A 21,176-nucleotide genomic window follows, 5' to 3' on the forward strand; every position below is an offset into this window, starting at 1 on the left:
GGCTTCCACAGGAATAGGCCCAAGATTTATTTGGTATCGTACTGGGCTGTGCATGCTAATCACTTTACAGAATTTAGCCAGCAAAGTTGTTTTTTGGGTTCTTTTCCCAAGCAGACCAGATGTTACCCTCCACTTGAGCAGAACCTGTTAACCTGGGCCAGTCAAACCATATTTATAAATGATATAAACCAATGAGCCATGTTATTAAAAAATGCACTTCATTGGAAACCCCAGCACAAATGTCTGATATTTCAGGGTATGGTGCAGCTGCTTTTATTCACACAAGTGCGTTGACTGAAATTTTGGCACATGTATGTTTGAGACTGTGTGGATTTTACCACCTTATGGGATTGGATATGCTTCTTTTGAGAGTTTTCCTTAAAACAATTCTTTCCTCTAATTAATAAATTGCATATTTATTAATTAGAGCCACCCAGGCATATGGGGAGTGACTATTTAATAAAGTAACTCTACAAAAAATAATAAAATTAGGACCTTCTCTTTCCCTTTTTAAGTCAGTAATGTGAGTCTGCTGAGTTCAGCACACCAAGAGAATACTCATTCAGTGAAGCAGAATAACAATAGAAATATCTGTGAAAAAACTTATAAAATTATGAAAGAGGAAAATCCATCACAGACTTATAAGCATTTAAAAAAAAGGCATAGTGAAAAATTTCTTAACAAAATTTTCAAATGGTTAGTGAGAACATTGATGGTTGTGCAGCCAGAGCACTAACCTGTGTCTGAGAAAATTTCAGCTTTGTTCTTGGCCTGACCAGAGAAGTTTAGGATCTCTCCATTATTTACCATGAAGTCCTAATTTCTGATTTAAGAAAGTGTTTCTTTACAAAAAAAAAAAAAAAAAAAAAAAAAAAAAAAAAGGTATTTTAACTAGCTGGACCCTGATTATTTGTTCTAAAATTAAAGGGGGGGAAAAAAAGCTGGTACTTACGCTGAGAGCAGTCACTACCAATCCATCCAGGGTAGCACTGACAGGATCTATCAATAGGATTACAAGTCCCATTATTGGTGCAGGTGCATATTCCAGCGCAGTTCTTCCCAAATCTGCCACTGGGACATACTGAGAAGGCATTGTCAGAATTAGAACTCCTTAGTGATCAGAACAAGATTTTATTTTCTTCATTTCAAAAAAAAAACAACCAGTATTTGAATTGAGAGAGGTAAGGGTAAACTGAGGTATTACAAATTATAGTGAGTACAATATCCATATTCATTACACAAATAAAGCAATTGAGAATACAGAGGGTTTCATATTGAAGGATGAAACAGCCTAATATTCCTGATTTATAAATTGAATGTTCCACAACAGAAAATATCTTCAGTTTCACAGCTTCCAAGTGATGCAATGGAAATCATTCCAGCACTTGGCAAGTGCATCCCATGGAGTCTTTATGGCCAGCTGTACCTTCATTGCAGAGGGCTCCTGTGAATCCAGGCAGGCAGTCACACAGACCAGTGATGTGGTGGCAGGGGCCACTACTGTGCACACACTGGGGGCAGGTCTGGCTGCAGCGGTGTCCATAGAAACCCGGTGAGCAGACTGGAACCAGAGAGGACAGACTGTCACTACTGCTGTCCTGCCATCAGCCACCCATGCAGGACACCTGCTCCTGGCTTGGAACTGGCTCTGCTTTCCAGCCCTGGTGGTGGTCATTATTTGTGCAGCTCAGTGATTTACAGCCCCAAAACAAGATCTGCTCCCTCCTCAAGAGTTTGGTGTATTCTAGTTCATCATGACTTTGTTGACATTCCATTACATGTCAAGTCACCCTGAACTTGAATAATGTTTGAAATGCATATATACTTTATTTGGCTAAACAAGGACATCTTTTGAAGCACACCTGAAGTAACAGAGGGAATAGTTTTATCTCTAGATGAGTAAGGTCATCCTAGACCTTGATTCCTGATGTGTTTCCAAACTTGGAATTCAAATAGCCTAACTTTACTGGATAAAAAACACAGATGTTTTCCAATCAACCTTTTTTATGATACAGAGTCACTCTATCTTTCAGAGAGCCTGAGATCAGAAATACAGAGTTGTCCACTTAATTGTGATACTAAAAAGTATGAGTTTCTCAAAAGAAAAATTAAAAAAGGGAGGGAAAAAAGGCTGCTTCTCCTTCTTTGTTGATCTAATTCCTTTTGGCATTTATTTCCTGATAAATTAGAATATTAGGTAAGAGATCAAGAGAAATACCTGAACAGCTGCAATTAGCACTGACAAAACTACCCTGGAATCTTTTCAGTATTTCCATTTCATTCAAGATTCAGTCTTTTAATTAAACGCTTGATACTAGTTATATGGCCAGGATCTCTCCAGAGAGATTAACTTCTTCAAGTGAAACAGTGCCAAAAGGTCTTCCTGTTTACTGAAAAGGCAGTTTCTGACCAGGATCCAAATTGTTCATATGACCTTTGTCTTCTCAGCCTGCAGACCATGCCTCAGAGGGGCACTGGACTGGGAGCCTCTTGTCCAGGTTATAGGCACAATTCCAAAACACAACAGAACATTTTTACATGGCAGTGTTACACTTTGGATGCACTGATTGACTGCAGGGCCCTTAGAGGTTGGATAGTGAGAATAATTACCGCTCACAGTCAAGATATACTCAAGGAATACTAATGCCACATTGATGTGGGATTTAGCAGTGCCATGACACAGCCTTCAGCTTGAAATTTTGCCATTCCTGGACTCATAGAACTTCACCTTCCTCTAGTTTTCCTTCTCCCTGGCAGTCACCATTTCAGGTCATCTGCTGCCTTTTAATTTAGTTTGGAAGAGCCAGCAGCATCTGGCTCTTCTTTGGTTGCCCTCAACCCATCTACTTCTGAATTCTAGGACACCTAGTCTGGAAACTGGGCTCCCCTCCAGTTCCAGACAACTCACATTTCACTTTCTTGAACACGTTTTTCCTCACAGCTTCAGTGATTCAAACTGAAGCTGGACTACTGGCAAAGTGTGACAAGTCCTGGAAGGGCAGACTTACTATTTATCTCCCTGATTCTGGCATGATTTTCCTTAGTTCATCTCTCTCTCTCTCTCCATGCAATTTTTATTTTACCCAGACAAGTTTTTCAAAAGGAACCATGGGTATATTTGACATCTTCTGCTTATGGTGGGGCCTGATCCCACTGACTATTCTTACAAAACAAGTCTTAAAACCCCAAGTATTAAGTAAGCTAATTATTCCTAGCAGACTCAACAGGAAAGCTTTTCGTTTCTTAAACTCAGGTATGTTTTATTTACCTGTATTACAAACTTAACACTCATCAATCACATTTGGAAATGTTTTAGAATGGATTCTCCTATGACATTTCTTGAAAAGTCACATTCATAACAGTGCCACAGGACAGACAGTGAATAAAAGGAAAGCCGTACCATATTAAGAAGAGCACTATTAGATGGAAACATTTGTTCATTTCAAGTAACTTTTTTTTCTGAATATTCATGTATTTTGACTAAATGTCTAATCAAGAAGTGTTTCCTACTCTTTCACACTACAATTAGTAAAACATTATGATAATGATATGTTTTCCAAGCAGCTGAGGGAGAAATAGAGATTTTTAAAGCATTTATGTTGTCCTTACTTCTCTGGCAAGTAGTGCCTCTGTATCCTGGTGCACACTCACAGATCCCATCATCTGGAGAGCACGACGCTCCATTTTTGCAGTAACAAGGCAAGGAGCAATTTGGGCCCCACTGACCCTCAGCACAGACACTGTCACAGTGAATACCTGCAAACACAAACAAACAAAACATCTGTGAAGAGCTCTTGTGCACAGTTAGGTTAAACCTTTGCTTCTCAGAGGGCTGAACTTTAAAATACAGCTCACACAACCCATTTATCAAGACATCACTAACATCAGGAAAGTACAAGATAACCTTGCATCTCTGTTGCTGCCTTCCCTAGAACAGTGAATTTCCCTCATATTCCAGTTTTAATGAGAGGTACATAAATGGCTTTTGCTTACTCCATAATAGCTGTTTCAAAACAGAAGATTTTTGGTTTCAGATTTTACGTTTGGGAAATGCATGACACAAGGTATTGCAGGAACTTTTCCTTCTGAGAATTCTTCACATCTGACATAATTTGTGTATAATAATGGGGCACAGGACATGGAATGATTTCTAATTAGTGGTGAGCTGATTACTGCTCAGTCTTGTACTGAATGGAAAAATGTAGTGTATACAAAGGGTTTCCAAACACGCCATGTGAGCATTCCAAAATGCTTAGCTGCCACAGTGTTAAGGATGCTGGTCAGCCAGTGTTTAGTTTAACCTGCTATGGTATAAAACTGATTGTAAAATAGCCACAACCTGAATCTCTACACATAGACTGTAATACAAGCCACCAATTACAATCATCCAATCACAGTTTGTTTCCTGTGTTCTTTTGTTTGCTTGCTTGTCAATTTATTTTTTCACAATGCAGCAACATTAAATATAATTTTCCTGCTTTTTAAGAAGCACTGTGCATGTTAAATGCCAGCAGGCATCACTGTGGAACCCAGACCGTATTGTGTCTGCAGCACTTTGAATCAACAATCAATTTTTATTGTAATGCCTCTACTGAATAACCTTCTACTACGGGTAAAGTGGACTGGATCCAACCACAAGCATGTCTTGCTTTGTAAGTATTTCTAGCAAAATATGCCACAAGTTCAATGGCTGCCAGAGTCCTAAAAAAAGCAAAACAGTTTTACATGTGACAAGGAAAAAAAATCTTTGAACGCCAAAACCTACTGCTTGTAAAAATCCTGAAAAATAATTACCTGGCTGCTGGTAGATCAGACTAAGAGGTGACTGACTCCTCAACACCCCCAGCATGGGCCTTGCATAGGTGCCCATATCTAAAGACCAACTCTATTTAGAGGAAAGGGGGAACTCCAGACTTACGAACTGTTTTTCTCTGCAGGACAATCAACAGACTGAAGAATCAAATATATGTTTCAACAGATTGCACCAACTTGTGCCAGCAAGACAGAACACTTGATTTTAAAAATCCAATACTGATAGACAGCACACAGGCCACCTCAAAGCCCTGATTGCACAATGATCATTAGACCTAAAACAAACCTATTATCAGAAAATGAAAGGCTGCTTACATCACTCCTTTTTAACTTTCTGCCTGCCTAGACAATGTCATTCTCCTGTCTCCATCCACATTTGAGAAGCAGCGTTGACTTGTTTCTCAGCAGTCTAATTCAAACTGGTCATTAACTCATTTATGGATAAGAAAATTAAAGAGAAACATCTGATTTTGAGACATGCTAGTGCACAAGAGCAGTATGATATCACTGCATTTTAATTCACTTTTTTTTTCCCCAGGAACATGACCACTTCTTTCCAGCTGCTGCTTTGTGTGGTGTTCCCAGACTTGAGAATTCGGGTCTCTAAGTCTCTAAAAACACAGGCAGAGCAACTCAGAGAGTTATCTACGATATCACACATGGCTGCACTTGCTGCACCCTGCTGCAGAAAAGACATTTTTCACAGCCTCAATGGGTGACAGCAGTGCTCAGTGTATAATGGTCACTATTAACAAGCCACTGATTGCCAAGAGTTACCAAAGTGCATTATCTCACATTATGTAGACCAGTGACATACAATAACACCAGGCTCAATTATACTGCCTTGATTTGTGCACAGAGGATGCTTTATGACAGCAGAGTGTCCAAGGGTGATATGGGCACACTGGATGGGGAAGACAATGGGTCCCATGCTGCACAGAGCCACAGGGCTTAAAACAGCCAGCAACTACCACTTAAAATTAAAAAAGGGAAAGAAAAGGCTCCTTCAGAACACATCAGGGAAAATCATCCCTTTGGGAAATTGAAAAACCTGTCTTTTACTTCCCACTTTCACCCCTTATGAGAAGGTGAAGAATGGCATCACTCTACTTAGCAAATAAACAGTGTACACGAAACGTCACTGAGTAACAATGATGACAACATAACAAACCACAAGACTGCTAAATACAATTCTGTTTCACTGGAATTTTATTATATTCACTCTTGATCATAAGGAAAATCAATTTTACTCCTCTGAGTGTAAAGAAGGAATGCAGCAAGGCAGAAATCATTTAGTTATTTACTGCATCACTGCTTATTAAAACAGTTTTCAGTCTCACTATTTATTTATTTTGGTAGGTTCACAAGGCATTCAAAAATAACAAGTTGAGTTTTGTATCTTATAGTTGTAAAAACCAAATGTGTATTTTTGAGAAACAACAGGTTAAAATATTAAAGAGATCAAAAGATTTAAAAAATCAGTTTCCAGAATGATGCTTTTCTTTTTAGGTAATTTCAGCAAAGAAGGCTGTGCTTTGATAGAAAAGCCAGAAATTATCCAGGAAAAAAGAAGCATTTTTACTACTACTTGCAAAGCAAGATCAGACTCAGCTTTTACAACAGTGTTACCAACTGGTTTATTAATGCCACAGTTTCATGTAAGTATTAACCTCTTACCAAAAAAAAAAAAAAAAAAAAGTTTTTATTAAGTTTTCATGTTGGTTCTGATACTGATAAGGCTATCTGCGTGAAAATGTCTTTGCCAGAGCTATGAACAAAGAGCTCTTTGATGGCCTTCACAAGTTGCTAGGCAATAGCTGAATGGTCATGTTAAACTTCAGCTAAGCTGCTCTGAAGAAATGCTCGTGCATTTAATGCCCAGTGCTTTATGCTGGGGGCCTCACATCCAAATCAGCATTCCCCCAGCATTTGTAATTGCATGAATGAAGTGAGGAATCCTTTAGGGATACCACTCCTTTTGCCCACGCTAGCAGCGTATTTGCACGCTCCCTATGCTGTATTTTTGAGACTCCCAAGTCAGATCAACAACAACTAATTTGTTTTAGCACTTAAAGAGGGGAAAAAAATTACCAATTATTTCTTACTATCTTCCCAGGCAAATTTACTATTGGAGTAAGTGCTGTTTCCCAGCTTATTATGTTTCCATTAGCCTGATAAAAGGATATCCAAACTTTAAGAAGAATTTTCCTTTTTTTTCCTGAAGAACACGTATTTGCTGTGTAATTTATGTTAACACATGTGGAACTTTCCAGTATAACCCCTCAGCATTAAAACCTGTTTATATACTGGTGTACTTCCCATGTACCAGTGCAAAACTGGATACACAGCAGCCCAAACCAAAGAGAGAACAAGATCTTCAAAGGCTGGAGGAATCTTGGTGTCATGGTAATGCTTTCCCATTAAGGTCCAACAACTCGCCCTTCATATTTGCGAAAAATTAACACTGCTCTTGAAGGCAGCTGCATCCTCCAATGGTGAGAATTACTTTCCTAATTTCTCAGTCAAATAATGGATGGGCAACGCAAAAAAAGGGAGGTGGTAAAAATGTCACAGGCACTATTTTTAAGTACCCTCACTGTCTTTTGTCACCTTGCTCCATTGCTGAAGGTAGCCATAGGAATTAACTGAAGTGTCCCAAATTGAGGTGCTAATGAGAGGATCAGAGATTTTTCTGTAGAAGTTCAGATTTCAGCTGCTACACTGCAAGAGAGACTGTGGCTGCAAGTTTTGGTAGGAAGTTAGCTAGAAAAGACTGTCAATGTGAACATCTGAGTTTGAAGGAAAACATCCTTCTAAATTTTCCAAAACATCTAAACCATCTAAATTTTTGAAATTCTAAAACATCCTTATTTTAATTTTAGTGGCAGCACCCCTTTTGGGCTATTTCTAATATCCTTCTGAAGGCCATACTCTTGCTACGTAATGCTATCCACTGCAGAGGTGATCTTATTTTCATCTATCAATCTCTCGGTAGCCACCAGGAAATAAGACTTCTCCCTTTCTTAACTTCTTCACAGTCAGAAAACAGATACACTGAATCATTGATTTCAAGCTCTCTTTTTTTATTTTTTTTTTCCTAAAAGGGTGGTATTTGTTCCACATAAAGATCCACCACAGTGCACAGAGAAGAAACAAACAGACACAGTGAAGTACAGATGTAGGGTGGAGCCAAACCTCTTGTTTGGAGAGAATTCCTCTCCCCAGCTTTGAAAAGCAAATTTGTTATTTATCACGAGAGAGTGCTCAGTTATAATTTCATTTTTGGAGCTCACTGAGTATTCCTCCCAATGGGCCCTTCCCCTTCAGGGAGCATGGGGAAACTGGTGGCAGTGAGGGAAAACCATGTTTTTACAAGAGAATCTCAGTTTGGGTGCACTGGTGCTACAGCAGCAACTGATTTTTGCTCTAAAAATGAGCAAGGCCCATGACAGAACTCTTCCAATTCTGGTTTTTGCCTTTGTAGGAGGGGAAAAAATCCATACTCATGGAAAGCTGAGGGTCAAGGCAGAGCTCATGCAGCCTCCCAGCGGACCTGGGTGTTTCCACTAGCGGGGTGGGTGTCAGATGGCAGACCTCCCCTTTATAATCCAGCAACAAATGGGCCTCTCAGAAATACTGTCCGAGGCACATGGAAGGACACAGAAACAACACATCTGGTGATGGGTGAGCTGACTAATAACAGCAGCTGTCCAGCACAGAAAAAGTCACTGACACTCCTGCTACAGCCTGTGTGTGAATGCTATGCCCACTGGTGAAATGTGGGTTGGTATTACTGCATCTGTCTTTTCCACAAACCACTGCCATTGTTTGGGTAGAGATAGCAGACTACTGGTATTTCATAATCCCTGATATCACATAGCCTTTAAACTGATTTTGAGAGTAACAAATGTCATGCCACCCTTACGTGACATCTCCTTGCAAATACAAAGGTATGGCAGAGCTGCACCAGTGGAGGCAGAGCAATGATGTGTGATCAGGAACACCCACATCACTGCAATTACACTAATAAACTATCTGGAGGAAAAAAGCTTTTGCCATTTTAATTAATCATATTACTTTAATTAATTTAATTTATTAATGCCTTAATGCAAAACCTCAGTTTGCAAGAATATTAGTTCCCTAATCTTTCAGGAAATATGGGAGAAATTTAGTTTCACAGCTGCCTGTAGAACAGATAAGATTAAGGGATGAAACTATCATGGTGCTTACTGAGAGAAGTGTTAGATATACCTTTTTAATGGAACTTACCTCAGTGTTTTGGTATAATTTAATAGGAGAATTATCATTACTTATCAGGAAAGTATATTTTCTGTGTGTTTCTTCTGTTTTTTATTGTGATAGTTATGACTCTTTTCCACTCTCTGGCTACAGAGAAATGAGAAAGAATTTTCCCTCCAAATGAAAAAGAAGTTATTTGTAAGATACAGTGAAAATGTCAAGGGATGAGAGTGGGGCAGACATCATGCTCTCTGTGGGCGGATGTTTCTCATTTTTGCCATCCTGTCATATGGCTCCTGGAACGTGACAGAATGGTCTGACTGCCAGAAAAAAACATCACCCTTAACTCTTCCTTCCCGAAACAGAATTAAGCTGCTGCAGAGGGAAAACATGATGCAAACTACAAAAAGCATAGGATTTCTAAAAGGGGTCCTGTAAACCTAAGTCGCTTTTGTTTAGAATGAAACAGAACCCAAATGAAAACCAGCAACCCCAAATAAAAACCGAGATCTAATGAAAGCAAGTTTTAACTATTTCTTGAGTCTTTTTTAAAAAATAGTCAAAACCTGAACTTTTACTCCTAAGCAGAACCTAAGAAAGAAAAGAGAATGCCCTGGGCATGCTAAAACCCCCCCTAAAAACTACTTAAGAAAACTAAACCTTAGAGCATCTCATTGCTGAACCAGTGGGTAGCTGCAGCTCTGTCTGGTGGTTGAGGCCAAGCCCTCATGCCCACGTCAGCAGCTCAGAGCACCCTCACACTCCCCATGCAGCGCTTCCTCCTCCCCAGCCTGGTGGGACAACTGTGTCACTCCTTCATTTGCTTCTGAAAAGTTACATAAACTATTCCCTCTGATGAAATTCCCTGGAGGAAGTGCACGTAACTGTTCTGTTCACTAGACTGAGGAAAATGCTGTGTTTAAAGTACCTTCTTGCAAAGTCTGTGTTATTTTGATGGCATCAAAACATTTTGGGAACTGGATTTACTTGTGCTTAAAACCAAAAAATACTCATGAGTGTAAATTTTTAAACATATTTAAAATTTTAAATTTTAAAAAGTATTTTATATGCTTCCTCAAAATGTATTTATTTTTAACACTACCTTCCCGCTGGTTTTAAGCAACTAAATCCTTCATTTGGGTTAAATAAATATTAAACTGATCCAAAATCTCATTTTCCCTCTCTGTTCTTTCACTAGATAGGTAACACTACCCACCCAAAATGTCTGACAGTTACTTTCAGAAATCCAAGACCAAAAAAACCAACAAAACAAAACAAACAAACAAACAAAAAAACCCAAGGAAAAAAAAAAACACAACCAAAAAAAAAAAAAAAACACCACCAAAAAAAACCCCACACCAAAAAACACCACAACAAAAAATTTCTTCCAGTTTAGAAGCTCCTGTGTTTTCCAGACATTCTCCACCTGCTTCTCCACATAGGTCTATAAACAGCCTCCCTCTTTTATCCTACAATCTACTACTATTCCTGTAATGCACTGTTACAGCAGCTACTTGAGAGCCCTTTACTGAAGTATTTCCTCCCTCTTTTTTTAATCATTCCAAATATAAGCATCTGCACAAAGCCTGGATTCCTCCTCGCTGGGTATTGCTCTAACATGCCAAGTGTGGGAGGAGGATTTTTCCAGACACTGAGTTATAAAGTCAGCTATGCTTTTGTCAGGGGTTAGGTTTTGTTCCTTTTTACTCTAAAGAATTTTTTTCCCCATAAGTTACCAAGGAGACTAAGTGTCGTACTTAAGACTATGTAACAAAACAAAGGCGTGGTCGAAGCTCGGTGGCGGGGGTATAAGGAGAGTTTTGGGACAAGTAAAGGACAGAGCTGGGCACAGCTTGGGACTCTGGTTTTCGGCGTTCGGGGAGAAAGCACAGCTGGGTTAGTGCTCCTGCTAGAAGAGTTCACTGTCTCTGGAGGAGTCCAGTCCTGGGAAATCTACCATCATCTGCTCACCCTGAAATTCTGAGTTCCTCTGCCACCCTTCGAGAGCTGGGCTAGCCCTGCCCCGCCGTCACAGTTATATCGGCACTGCTCCTCTTGCTACAGCGCGACCTTGTATCCCTCTGCCCTGCTGGGACATCCTGCCATCCCAGCTACCAGCCTGGGACTTTTCCACTGTTTCCAGCTCGGTGCTCTGAGAATCCCACGAAGGAACTGAGACCAAACTGTCCTCGAAGTTCTTGCTACTGTTTTTGTTATCAGTGCTGTAGTTTTTTGGGGTTTTGTCTGTTTGTTTGTTTGCTTTGTTATACATACTAGTAAAGAGCTGCTATTTCTGTTTCCAAAATCTTTTGCCAAAAAGCTTTTAACTGGAAAATTATAATTGGAAAAAGGGTGGTGGTGGTGGTTTACATTCTCAATTCCAAGGGAAGCTCCAGCTTTCCCTGGCAGATACCTGCCTTCCCGAACCAAGACAGCTGTGATGTTGTAAAGTGTGTCTTGACATCACCAACATGTCAAAACTGGTTATACACATGCTGTTCTGGTGACATCATCCAAGGACTGGGGGGCTTCATTTTATCAGTAATTAGGCATAAAGTCTCTTTCTTTGTGAAGTCTTTTCCCTTTCTAAGAACAAAGGTGAAGTAAGATTTTACTACTTTTTTCAAAATAAAAGTAGATTTTAGACAATTACTATATAATGTCTTTGTCTTATTATGTATTATATAATGCATATTATTGATGTATTGATATCCGTTCCCATACCTCAATCCAAGAGCAGTCAAGGTTTGTGCTGCACTTGAAGCCTCTGTCACACTCTGGGCTAGTTATATCACACTGGCCAGGAAATTTTTATAACCTGTTATAAAAAAACACTGCTAGATTTTTAATCTCACCTTTCAAAACTGCCTGTTTAACCTGGATCTATTCATTAACACATCTTTTGACTCTGAATGTCTGTCTCAATTTTAGAAGATTACCAGAATGTACTTCAAGTTGTGTCTTTTGGACTTGTGAACAGCTATACTTACCTGCATTATTAAGATCAGCAACTGTTCACATGTTTTTATCATGTGTATTCTTTGAATAATACTTTTAGTAATTTATTAGATCACATTTTGAGCAGATTCAAATGTAAGTTTGTGGAAATGCGTCCAACACAATTACCTGAAAACTACATGGAAGTTAAGGACATTAACGTCATAATGAAAAAAATACAAAGTAGTGAGAGGAAAAATTGCAATAGCTGGCATAAGGCTAACGGTATTTTTTCATAATTCAGTCAGGTAGCTTCTACTATTTTTTTAACTCCTGAGGCATCTGAGTGGTGAATGGCAAGTCACACTGCAGCTTATGGGAAGAGAATTGAACCAAAAAGTCCTGCCTCAATTAGGTGAGTGCTGGCTTTTGAAGCTCCTCTCACTCACACTGAGAGGGAATGGTGAGACAGGCCTTCTCAAAGAGCTAATAAACAGAAAAAAATGAGTGAATAATAGAGAGGTTTGCACCCAGAACAGAGCAGGAGCTCTTTCTCTCTGTGTATCTGTATCCCCTGGAGATTTCCACTTCCTACCCCAAATAATCATAAAAGTCATGTTCATCTGAACAGAAAGTAGAAAAAACATCAGGTAAGCTCTAATCACCTATAGTTAATCAACCTGAATTGTAGACACTGAGTATTATGTACTTCAAACAAGATGCTAGCAATCCATACACAGAGCTAGGAAGAAAGAGCATACAAAAATAAAGGTTTGGGAGGAAAATATAGTAAGACTTTATCTTCCTAAAGAAATTATGAGCTCATCTCCACCTACTTTGTCTAAAAGCACCATAGAAACAAAGAAAACAATTCTATCATGAACCTACAATTCAGTTAGGCTAAACATTAGTTTATAGAAGAATGGAATATGTTTGAAATCACATATAAAACAGAAATCACTGATTTTCAGAGCGCAAACATGCTTTGCTCATTTAAGGTTTGGTTTTCATGCTGACTCCTCATTATTAAACGGAAGGAGCCCACAGACAGGTGATGTGAGACCTGATCCTTTCAACATTGCAGCATCACAGTGAGGCAGCAAGTCCAGATCACTCCAAGAGAGGAAAACTCACAGCGTTAATTAAACTCTACTGAAGCTCACAGAGCTCTTCCAAAATTAAAGCTTAAAAATCTTTGTGAGACCTAAAACTCCCTCCTAGAGATAAAGGCAGCATGATAGCTGCCTTTCTGCATGGTTCCACTGTATTTTAAAAAAAATCTTGCTCTCCACCAGCAAGAGAGTGCAACAGCAGTGCCAAATTTTGGTGAATGATGCGACTGACATAGCTCTTAAAATCACAACATTTAAAAAAAAAAAAAAAAAAAAAAAAAGGAGGAAATTATCATACAGGACAAAGCATGTGCCAAGAAACTTAAAAAGTATTGAAATGGCAGCACAGTTTCTGCATGGTTGTCTTGGTTTGAGACAAGATAGGAAGTCAACAAGTTAGGACAATGGTTCATCCCCTTCTTGGCAGCCTGAACGAAGTTTCCTGAGTTCCTGGACACAACGCTTTACCCCAAAGCTGCCACAATAATCCTCTGGGTATTTACAGTTGATCACCACTTTTGTAAGGAATTGTGTAGTGGAGATGTACAAGCTTTAACATTTCCCTTTCCATTCCTAGTTTTCTACAGATCCCACACTGGACAAAGCCTTCTCACCCATGAGTAACAAGAAGAACACAGCGGCCACAAAATGGGGCCCTTTCCCTTTCCAACCTCACAAACTCTTCCTCTGCCCACAAACCCAAGTCCCACTGTGGGGGAAACTCTGGTTGTATTTCCCAAGAGCGTCTCCTGTACCTGACCATCCCGGGAGGCAGCGGCAGTAGCCAGTGGTGGGGTGGCACCCATCCGCGTGGCTGCAGTCACAGCGCTCAGCACAGTCCAGGCCGTAGGTACCATCCTGTGGCAACAAAAACCAGAACCCAGAGATTATTTGGCAGCTGGGAGTTAGTGGGGAGACAAGTTATGGTCAGCCTAGCCTCATGAAGCAATCACAGATCTCTCCCAAATCTCTAGGCTGATACTAATGTAAAATACTTGTGGTTGTTGGAACATGTCAGCATCCTACACTTTCATTCTTTCATTAAAGAGGAGAAGAATGAATTATGCTCTCTTGAAAAATCCCAAACTAAACCAATTAAATCTCCTTTCTGCATCAAACCCTGAGATCTCTGCTTATGGGTATGGTACGGGTATCAAACAGAGGTATAATTTTTAAGAAAACAAGTGAAAACCATTGAGTCACAAGATACCTTCAGTGTGAGGTTCACTGCATAAATAACGCAAACTTTCACTTTCAATTAGAAACATTTATCTTTTGATTAAAAACATTTCTCTCTGCACTACAGCACATACTCCATCAAAATGAGATAATCTGTGGCTATGGGACAGTGCACAGAACAAAACTTTTATTTTTTACCTGTGCAACATTTTTTGAACCAACAAGGGACTAAAATTACAAGATGAATCACCCTGTTGGTGTATTTCTTTTTCCATGGAAAACATCTAAACATTTGAATTTGCTTTTCCTGCTTCTTCCATAGAAGATAGCACACAGATTTGTGGATAATTTCACACATAATCAACCCAAGAAACTGAGAAGTGCAGATTCTTTACAATCTCCAAACAAGGCAAAGTATAACATTTAACTGATCTCAAATAAGAACTGTCAGAACCAAATTAAAAAAAAAAAAAAAAAGGCATGGGAAAAAGGCCAGTATAATTTACAGTAATACTTCAGGGTTACCCACAGCAAAGGCAAAAAAGGAAAAAAAAAGATGTCAGGTTTAAACCCCAATCATTTATATTCAAGGCTAAAAACTGGTGTCAGTCACATTAAAAATCTGAATAAAACCTACATGGAAATTATTCTGCTGTTCTTTGATGTTCATGCATACATTCAAACCAAGTGTCATAGGACTTAGCTATTCAACTGCCAATCTTTAAGTAGAACGAAATCTTACATTACTTCAATAATAAGCCTTTCACTCATCTCAACAATACATTTTTACATACAGAAAAAGAAAAGATTAAGCATTTCCTTTACACATAATCAGATTTGGAATGAAAGGAAATCCTCAAATATGCTGTGAAAAGCAGTATTTTTAGCCTGTTATGTACTTAGACTGAAGTCCAAACTGCAGTTCAAATCTTGAACAACAATCTGAACAGTGATAATAATATTCTGAAATTACTGAAACAAACTGAAATACATTTATTTGAATAAAGTCTCTGCTCAGACATGAAAAACATTTCAGACAACTGGAATTCTTTCTTTCTAAATGATTATATTTATTATTATTTGAATAAACTAGTTCTGTTTATTCCCCTGCTCTGGAATTTTGAAGCAGAATTTGCATTTGAAATATGTAAATGCTTATGGACATTACTTGATGTAGATGGAGAGGAAGACAATGAGCTTGGGCATGCTGAATAATCTGATACAGAAATACTTTTAAGCTTTATTTTACTAAGTTTGGGATAGGGATACAACTGCTCTGAAACAACATATATATTTTTAAAATGTCAGTTTTGAAGAGCTACTGCATCTTGGGAGGTCTCATCACCCTTCAGAATCAGGCACTAAGTGACAAACAAAGCTACTTGAGGAAACAGAAAAATCAGTCTTCTGATGGAAATGCATTGTTGGAAACACTGTACATGTGATACTGCCATCACTATTCCAGAACAGTCAATTTTCTTTGCCACTTTACTCACTACTGGAGTGCTTCATCTTAAAACCAAAAGCAAACCCCCAAAAAATCACTCCTGAGTGTTCCTAGTGCAGTACAGCAGAACAAATTTTCACTCAAAATGAGATGATTTCCAGTTTTCTGCTGAGTTTAGCTGCTACCGTCATGTCATTGCTCAGTACAGCTTGTCCAAACTGAAAGAAGCTTAAATGTGATATGGGAGGTGAATTTACAGGATGTGTGTTCACTTCAGGTGATTCCTTTGCAGTTATATCAAACCAACAATCTGCTCTGCAGACATACTGGAAAAGTTAACACTTGATAGGGGAAGGGAAAAGAAGAGCAGAGAGCAGTTTATTTTAATAATTAGGTTTTTTTTAAAAAATTTCCCAGAAAACTGAAGTCCATCACTGAAAACAGTGGACCCTAGAAAAAAAAACATTTTTATAAAATATTTATCTCCTTGTTAGTGTATGAAATAAAATTGAAACCAGTTATGCACTGAAACAAATCCTCTTGGAATTTTACAATTTAAAAACTTCTGAAATTATGTATTTGAATTTACATATTTTATTTCCCCAAAGCTGCAGATTACAAGATTACAGATAAGGAGCATGCCATTGTCCTCACAATGATTGCTGATTTTCTAAAGTCTAGGAGAGAGTAGATGTCAAAACCTCAGTAGAAAAGCAAAGATCTGTCATGGATCTGGGTGGTAAGAGTAGCTTCTTACTTTTGACTGAGAAGGAATGAAAATTCTTTATTCATACTGTAATATAGACATAAGAAAAAAAGCAATTAACTGGCATTACTTGATTTGGGGTGTATTTTTCTCTCACGATTTATACTGAAAAGTAGCTGAACAGTAGCAGTTTGATAGCACTTGATGAAGAAATGCTAGAAGAATTGTTAGTGCCTATCCCTGACCCTGCACCCCATCCTGTGTGCTCCAAAGGATTCATCCCCACAGAGACCAAGAATGACTGATGCCCCTCCCTGCCTAATACTCTCCTACAAAACCTCAAAATTCAATGGAATTATTAAACTACCTGGCAAGGGAGTTCACATTTCTCTCCCCTCCATCCTGGGGCACAGGTACAGGTTCCATCCAAAGCATTACAAGCCCCTCCGTTGAGACACTGGCAGGTCAGATTACAGCCCAGTCCCCATGTGCCACTGGGGCAATTTATGGAGCAATCCACACCATGCCAACCTGCCAAAAAAAAAAGAAAAAGGGATTAAAGTCAGAAATTAATCAGGTTTCCCCCCATTCCTCTCAGAGGATGCTTTCCTCTGCCTGCATGGGGCATGTCTGCGAGATGGGCAACACTGGGGTAAAATTCACTGCAGGATTTATCAGCAGCTTCAGCTGAGGGCTTGTCCAGGTTGGAACAAAAGTGTTCAAGGGCACCTTGAAACATCTGTGCTGAGCACACATCTGCAGTTGGGTGCCAATAAGCAAAAGAGACTGTTGGAAGATCTGAAATGGAAATAGAGACACCTTGACATTTCACTGAGAAGCTCTAAACTACACTGAAAGTGCTAAGGTGTAGCCTGAAAATAAAATAATTAGGAATATTTTCCATAGGCTCAAGTTGCTGCTTTCATAATTGTTCCACTAGCATTCAACTCAGACAGTCCATTTCATAAATTGGATTCTCATAGGAAACATAGAAGACCTTTCAGATGATTTCTGTACTTCTCTCCAAATACAAAAAAGAAATGTTATGGAAAATAGCTCTAAAATGCAGCATTCACCACTGATCATGCCTGATAGCAATGGTTTGCAGACTGGATAGACTGGGATGTGAATGGATTTTTTTAAAATGTGATCATCCATTGGATTCATGAAGAGCAGTGTGAGGCAGTCAGTCACGTCACCACCAGTGACACAGGCAAAGTTTCTAATTTTGTACCTTGTTTACAGTAAGTGGAATGAAAAATAATTCTGCACTGAGACTGATCAATAGGCAAAACACATGCACAGAAATCAGGCTGCCTTGTGCTTCACTGCTAAGTTCAAATTTAGGGGTCATTGTAGGGGAAAAGAAGTATTTTTGGTAATTTGCCTAGGAAATTGAGATACTTTTACTCAACTGTCTTCCCAGGATTTATAATCTTCTTTTGTATACATGACAAATACCTAGGTTCAGTTTAATTTTACTTTTTGCTGTCTTTTTTCATTGTAGTATGATTAAAACTGCATGGGGTACAGAAAGATAGGATTCTGCAATGCCCAAGGAATATTTTTCTCCTCATGGCCTAGCTACTTTGCAGTATTTACCTGAACAGGGTTAAATTAGCTCCACTGTCTCTAAAAGGAGTAAAAGTTCCATATTTGCTGCACAACTGATTTAACAGTGTCAGTCTCTGAAAAATTTAGTGGCTATTTGTCTAGCAAACTCTATTTATATGGAATATTGGGAAGGAATTGCTCCCTGGGAGGGTGGTGAGGCCTTGGCACGGGGTGCCCAGAGAAGCTGTGGCTGCACCTGGATCTCTGGCAGTGTCCAAGGCCAGGTTGGTCAGGGCTTGGAGCATCCTGGGATAATGGAGGGTGTCCCTGCCATGGCAGGGAGTGGAACAAAATTATCTTTAAGGTCCCTCCCATTCCTCCAAAATCCTTGGTATAAATAAACCCCTCTAACACTGTCTTTCCTGTGTCAGCAAGTCAGGCATTAATTTATTCCTGGTCAGGGTCTGTGTGTGTGGCTGGCAAAATTCAAGTCTCCACACAGATGCAGACAGAAAACTTTTTAACCTATTTACACATTTTTAGCAAACAAAGAAATTATTATTTATTGATTCTAAATTACATCATTCTGTTTCATTATTTAGCACTCTATCCTCTATTGGCAATTAATTCTTCACTTCTCAGGCTAATTAGTCTGTAGTTTTCACTCCTTTTATTACCATTCCCCCAGGTAGGGAGTTCCCAACACCTGTGTATAGAATCTGTGTTATCTTCTTGTCTTCCTCATCTTCTGATTTCTGCAAAATGTCTTTGTAGCCCATAAATTCTGCACTTCTTGAATTCATTTTGAGCACCACATCTGTGTCTATCTCACCCCCCCAGGCTTTGTTCATTGAAGCGTATCAAAGTAAGCTAAGGAAAAAGTTTCAGTAACTTTTCCCAATATCTGCTTATGACAAACTTGTTAGATTGTGGGTAAAAGTGATTCAAAACTAACACACTACTTATAGTCAACATACTGGTTATGATTAATTAAAAACAAACTATTAAAAGTTAATGAAACCCATTAATTAAAAAAATTAGAAAAGTTATGTATTTCCAACAAAACCATTCTGGGACTCTGTGTATGTTTTTGATTAGGAATGCTGACACCAGATAAAGGGTACACCCAACAGACCTCCTAACAGAGCAGAAAACATATTTTCTTCCCTGATAACATGTTTTCCTTGTTTTCACCTCCCAGAGCAGCAGAAGCATCAAGTCTCTGCTTCTCATTAAGATTCCTCTTCTCTGTTTCAAAACCCCAGTTTCATTTTACGGTTATAGAGGAAAAAAATCCATCTGAGGAGACCCTTACCTGCTTTGCAGGCACAAGAGCCATCCACAGGTGAACAGCTGGCCCCATTTTTGCAGCTGCACACAGAGGAGCAGTTCACTCCATATGTTCCAGGGAGACAAGGGGTACCACAAGAAGCACCCTGAATTATAAAACAAAATAATAGTAAAGTCTAAAAAACATCTCAGGAGGCTCAGACAATACAACTGGCTCAAGTGCTACAAAAGCCAGAAAAAATACAGCTCATGCATGTCCTAGGCAGTCACTAAATTTTCTTTGATTTAGGGGAGAGGGACACCTTCATGCTTTTGAAGTATCTTAAAGTATTTTTAAGTAAGTATTAGCTTTCTATGATTTGCTGTGAGAGCTCAGGTCACATAGTCCTGATTAGATCAATGGAAAGTAATAAAGAAGCTCTTTATGAAACCAAAACACAGTTGTAAAGCAACTAAAGAAAGCAGTTGAATGGTAAATTATGTGGGTATGTAAAATATTGAAGCTAATTCGGTTGACGTTTTCAGTTATTACTTTTACAAGAACAGTCATATTGTAAAATGTTAGATTAGCATCCAAAGCACATGTAACAGCAAATGTGTGTAAAAGTTGTAGAATAATCTGTCCTGAAGTATAAAAAGAAATTAATCTGGCTGGAGTTTCTATGGATGGTGCATGAAGAGTTGATGACTGAAACCCATCATTCCTCTCTTTAACTACACCTCAACAGGAAGCCCTCATTCTTACCAACATCTTATAAAGCAAATAACTTCTCCTTCTAAAAATGCCTTCATTTCAGCACTGAGAACCTATCAGAAATGTTGTGTTTTCAGGGTCCAACACCACAAGCAGTGCTACCCAAATACCACATCTCTTTTACTGTGGTGGAGAAAGGACGAGGTGGCACCCTGAAGAATTTGTTGCACAACTGGGGCTGAAAACTGTGAAAGTGAGACCTCTTTTACCTTAAATCCAGGGGCACATGTGCACTTCCCAGTGACGCTGTCGCAGTCAGCCCCGTTCTGGCAGCTGCAGATCTGCTGACACGACTCCCCATAGAAGCCCAGGGAACACGTCTCATTGCAGTACAGCCCAGACCAGCCTGGCCTGCAGGAGCATTCCCCAGACATGGGATGACAGCTGCCACGGGTGGGGGATGAAAGGTTAACTCAGTAATTCAGACCTAACATGGCATAAATATTATTTTCTTTCCACAGGGGGGGCAAAAAAAAAAAGTAAAAAGAAAAAATGCTGTTGCAGATAGGTTGCATGAAGGGCCTTGCAAGAGATTATTTTACTTCCCAGAACACAATTTTGGGAGGACATGGAAAGAAATGAACACGTATTGTTTTTCTGTCTCTGAGCAAAAACCTTGCTGAAACACAGTTTTTACCATAAAACAGATATCCACAGATACAAATATTAGGAGTTTGAAACCATTAAATTCTCACACCTTTGTTACATCTCCCCAATCTAACAGGATCATTTCTGTAACACTGCAGAAGCTCAGCAGCATATTGTCTGAGAAACATGATGAAGAAAAATAGCATGTCATCCAACACAAAGTAACAACACAGCATCCCATCAGCAAAGCAAGAACATTCTTTTCATAAGATTAGTTTGGAAGAGGACTGGAATCTTTCAGGGAATGCTATAAAATAATCAGCACTGGGCAGAAGCCAGCTACAGCATGAGAGCAGTGACCTTTAGGGGAGCATCTCCCCTCTCTGCTGGCCATACCTGGTGGCAGAGCAGCTGCTTCTATACCTGGAACAGCAGTGTCACTGAAGGGCCATGCAGGCAGCTGCTGCTGCCTCATAACAAATGGACATCATCAGCTGTGCAAAGATATATAGGCTGGGAGAGGGGACACAATGGGGTGCTCTGTAGCAGCCTGGCAGA

The 21,176-nt window shown here is 39.2% G+C and overlaps 1 protein-coding gene across 1 annotated transcript in view; it reads right to left on the reverse strand.

Annotated features, from left to right (window-relative positions):
- The window catches only part of MEGF10 (multiple EGF like domains 10), an 81,717-nt gene that overhangs the window by 13,608 nt on the left and 46,933 nt on the right, over positions 1 to 21,176 (reverse strand). Inside the window, exons 10-16 of the mRNA XM_066340066.1 lie at positions 20,240 to 20,414; positions 19,302 to 19,422; positions 16,800 to 16,963; positions 13,856 to 13,958; positions 3,610 to 3,756; positions 1,427 to 1,561; positions 953 to 1,081 (exon numbers count right to left, since the gene is read on the reverse strand). Of these exons, the coding sequence (XP_066196163.1) occupies positions 953 to 1,081; positions 1,427 to 1,561; positions 3,610 to 3,756; positions 13,856 to 13,958; positions 16,800 to 16,963; positions 19,302 to 19,422; positions 20,240 to 20,414 (974 nt within the window). The remainder of the gene's footprint in view (positions 1 to 952; positions 1,082 to 1,426; positions 1,562 to 3,609; positions 3,757 to 13,855; positions 13,959 to 16,799; positions 16,964 to 19,301; positions 19,423 to 20,239; positions 20,415 to 21,176) is intronic.

This window comes from Sylvia atricapilla, chromosome Z, assembly GCF_009819655.1.
Source record: "Sylvia atricapilla isolate bSylAtr1 chromosome Z, bSylAtr1.pri, whole genome shotgun sequence".
NCBI classification, from domain to species: Eukaryota; Metazoa; Chordata; class Aves; order Passeriformes; family Sylviidae; genus Sylvia; species Sylvia atricapilla.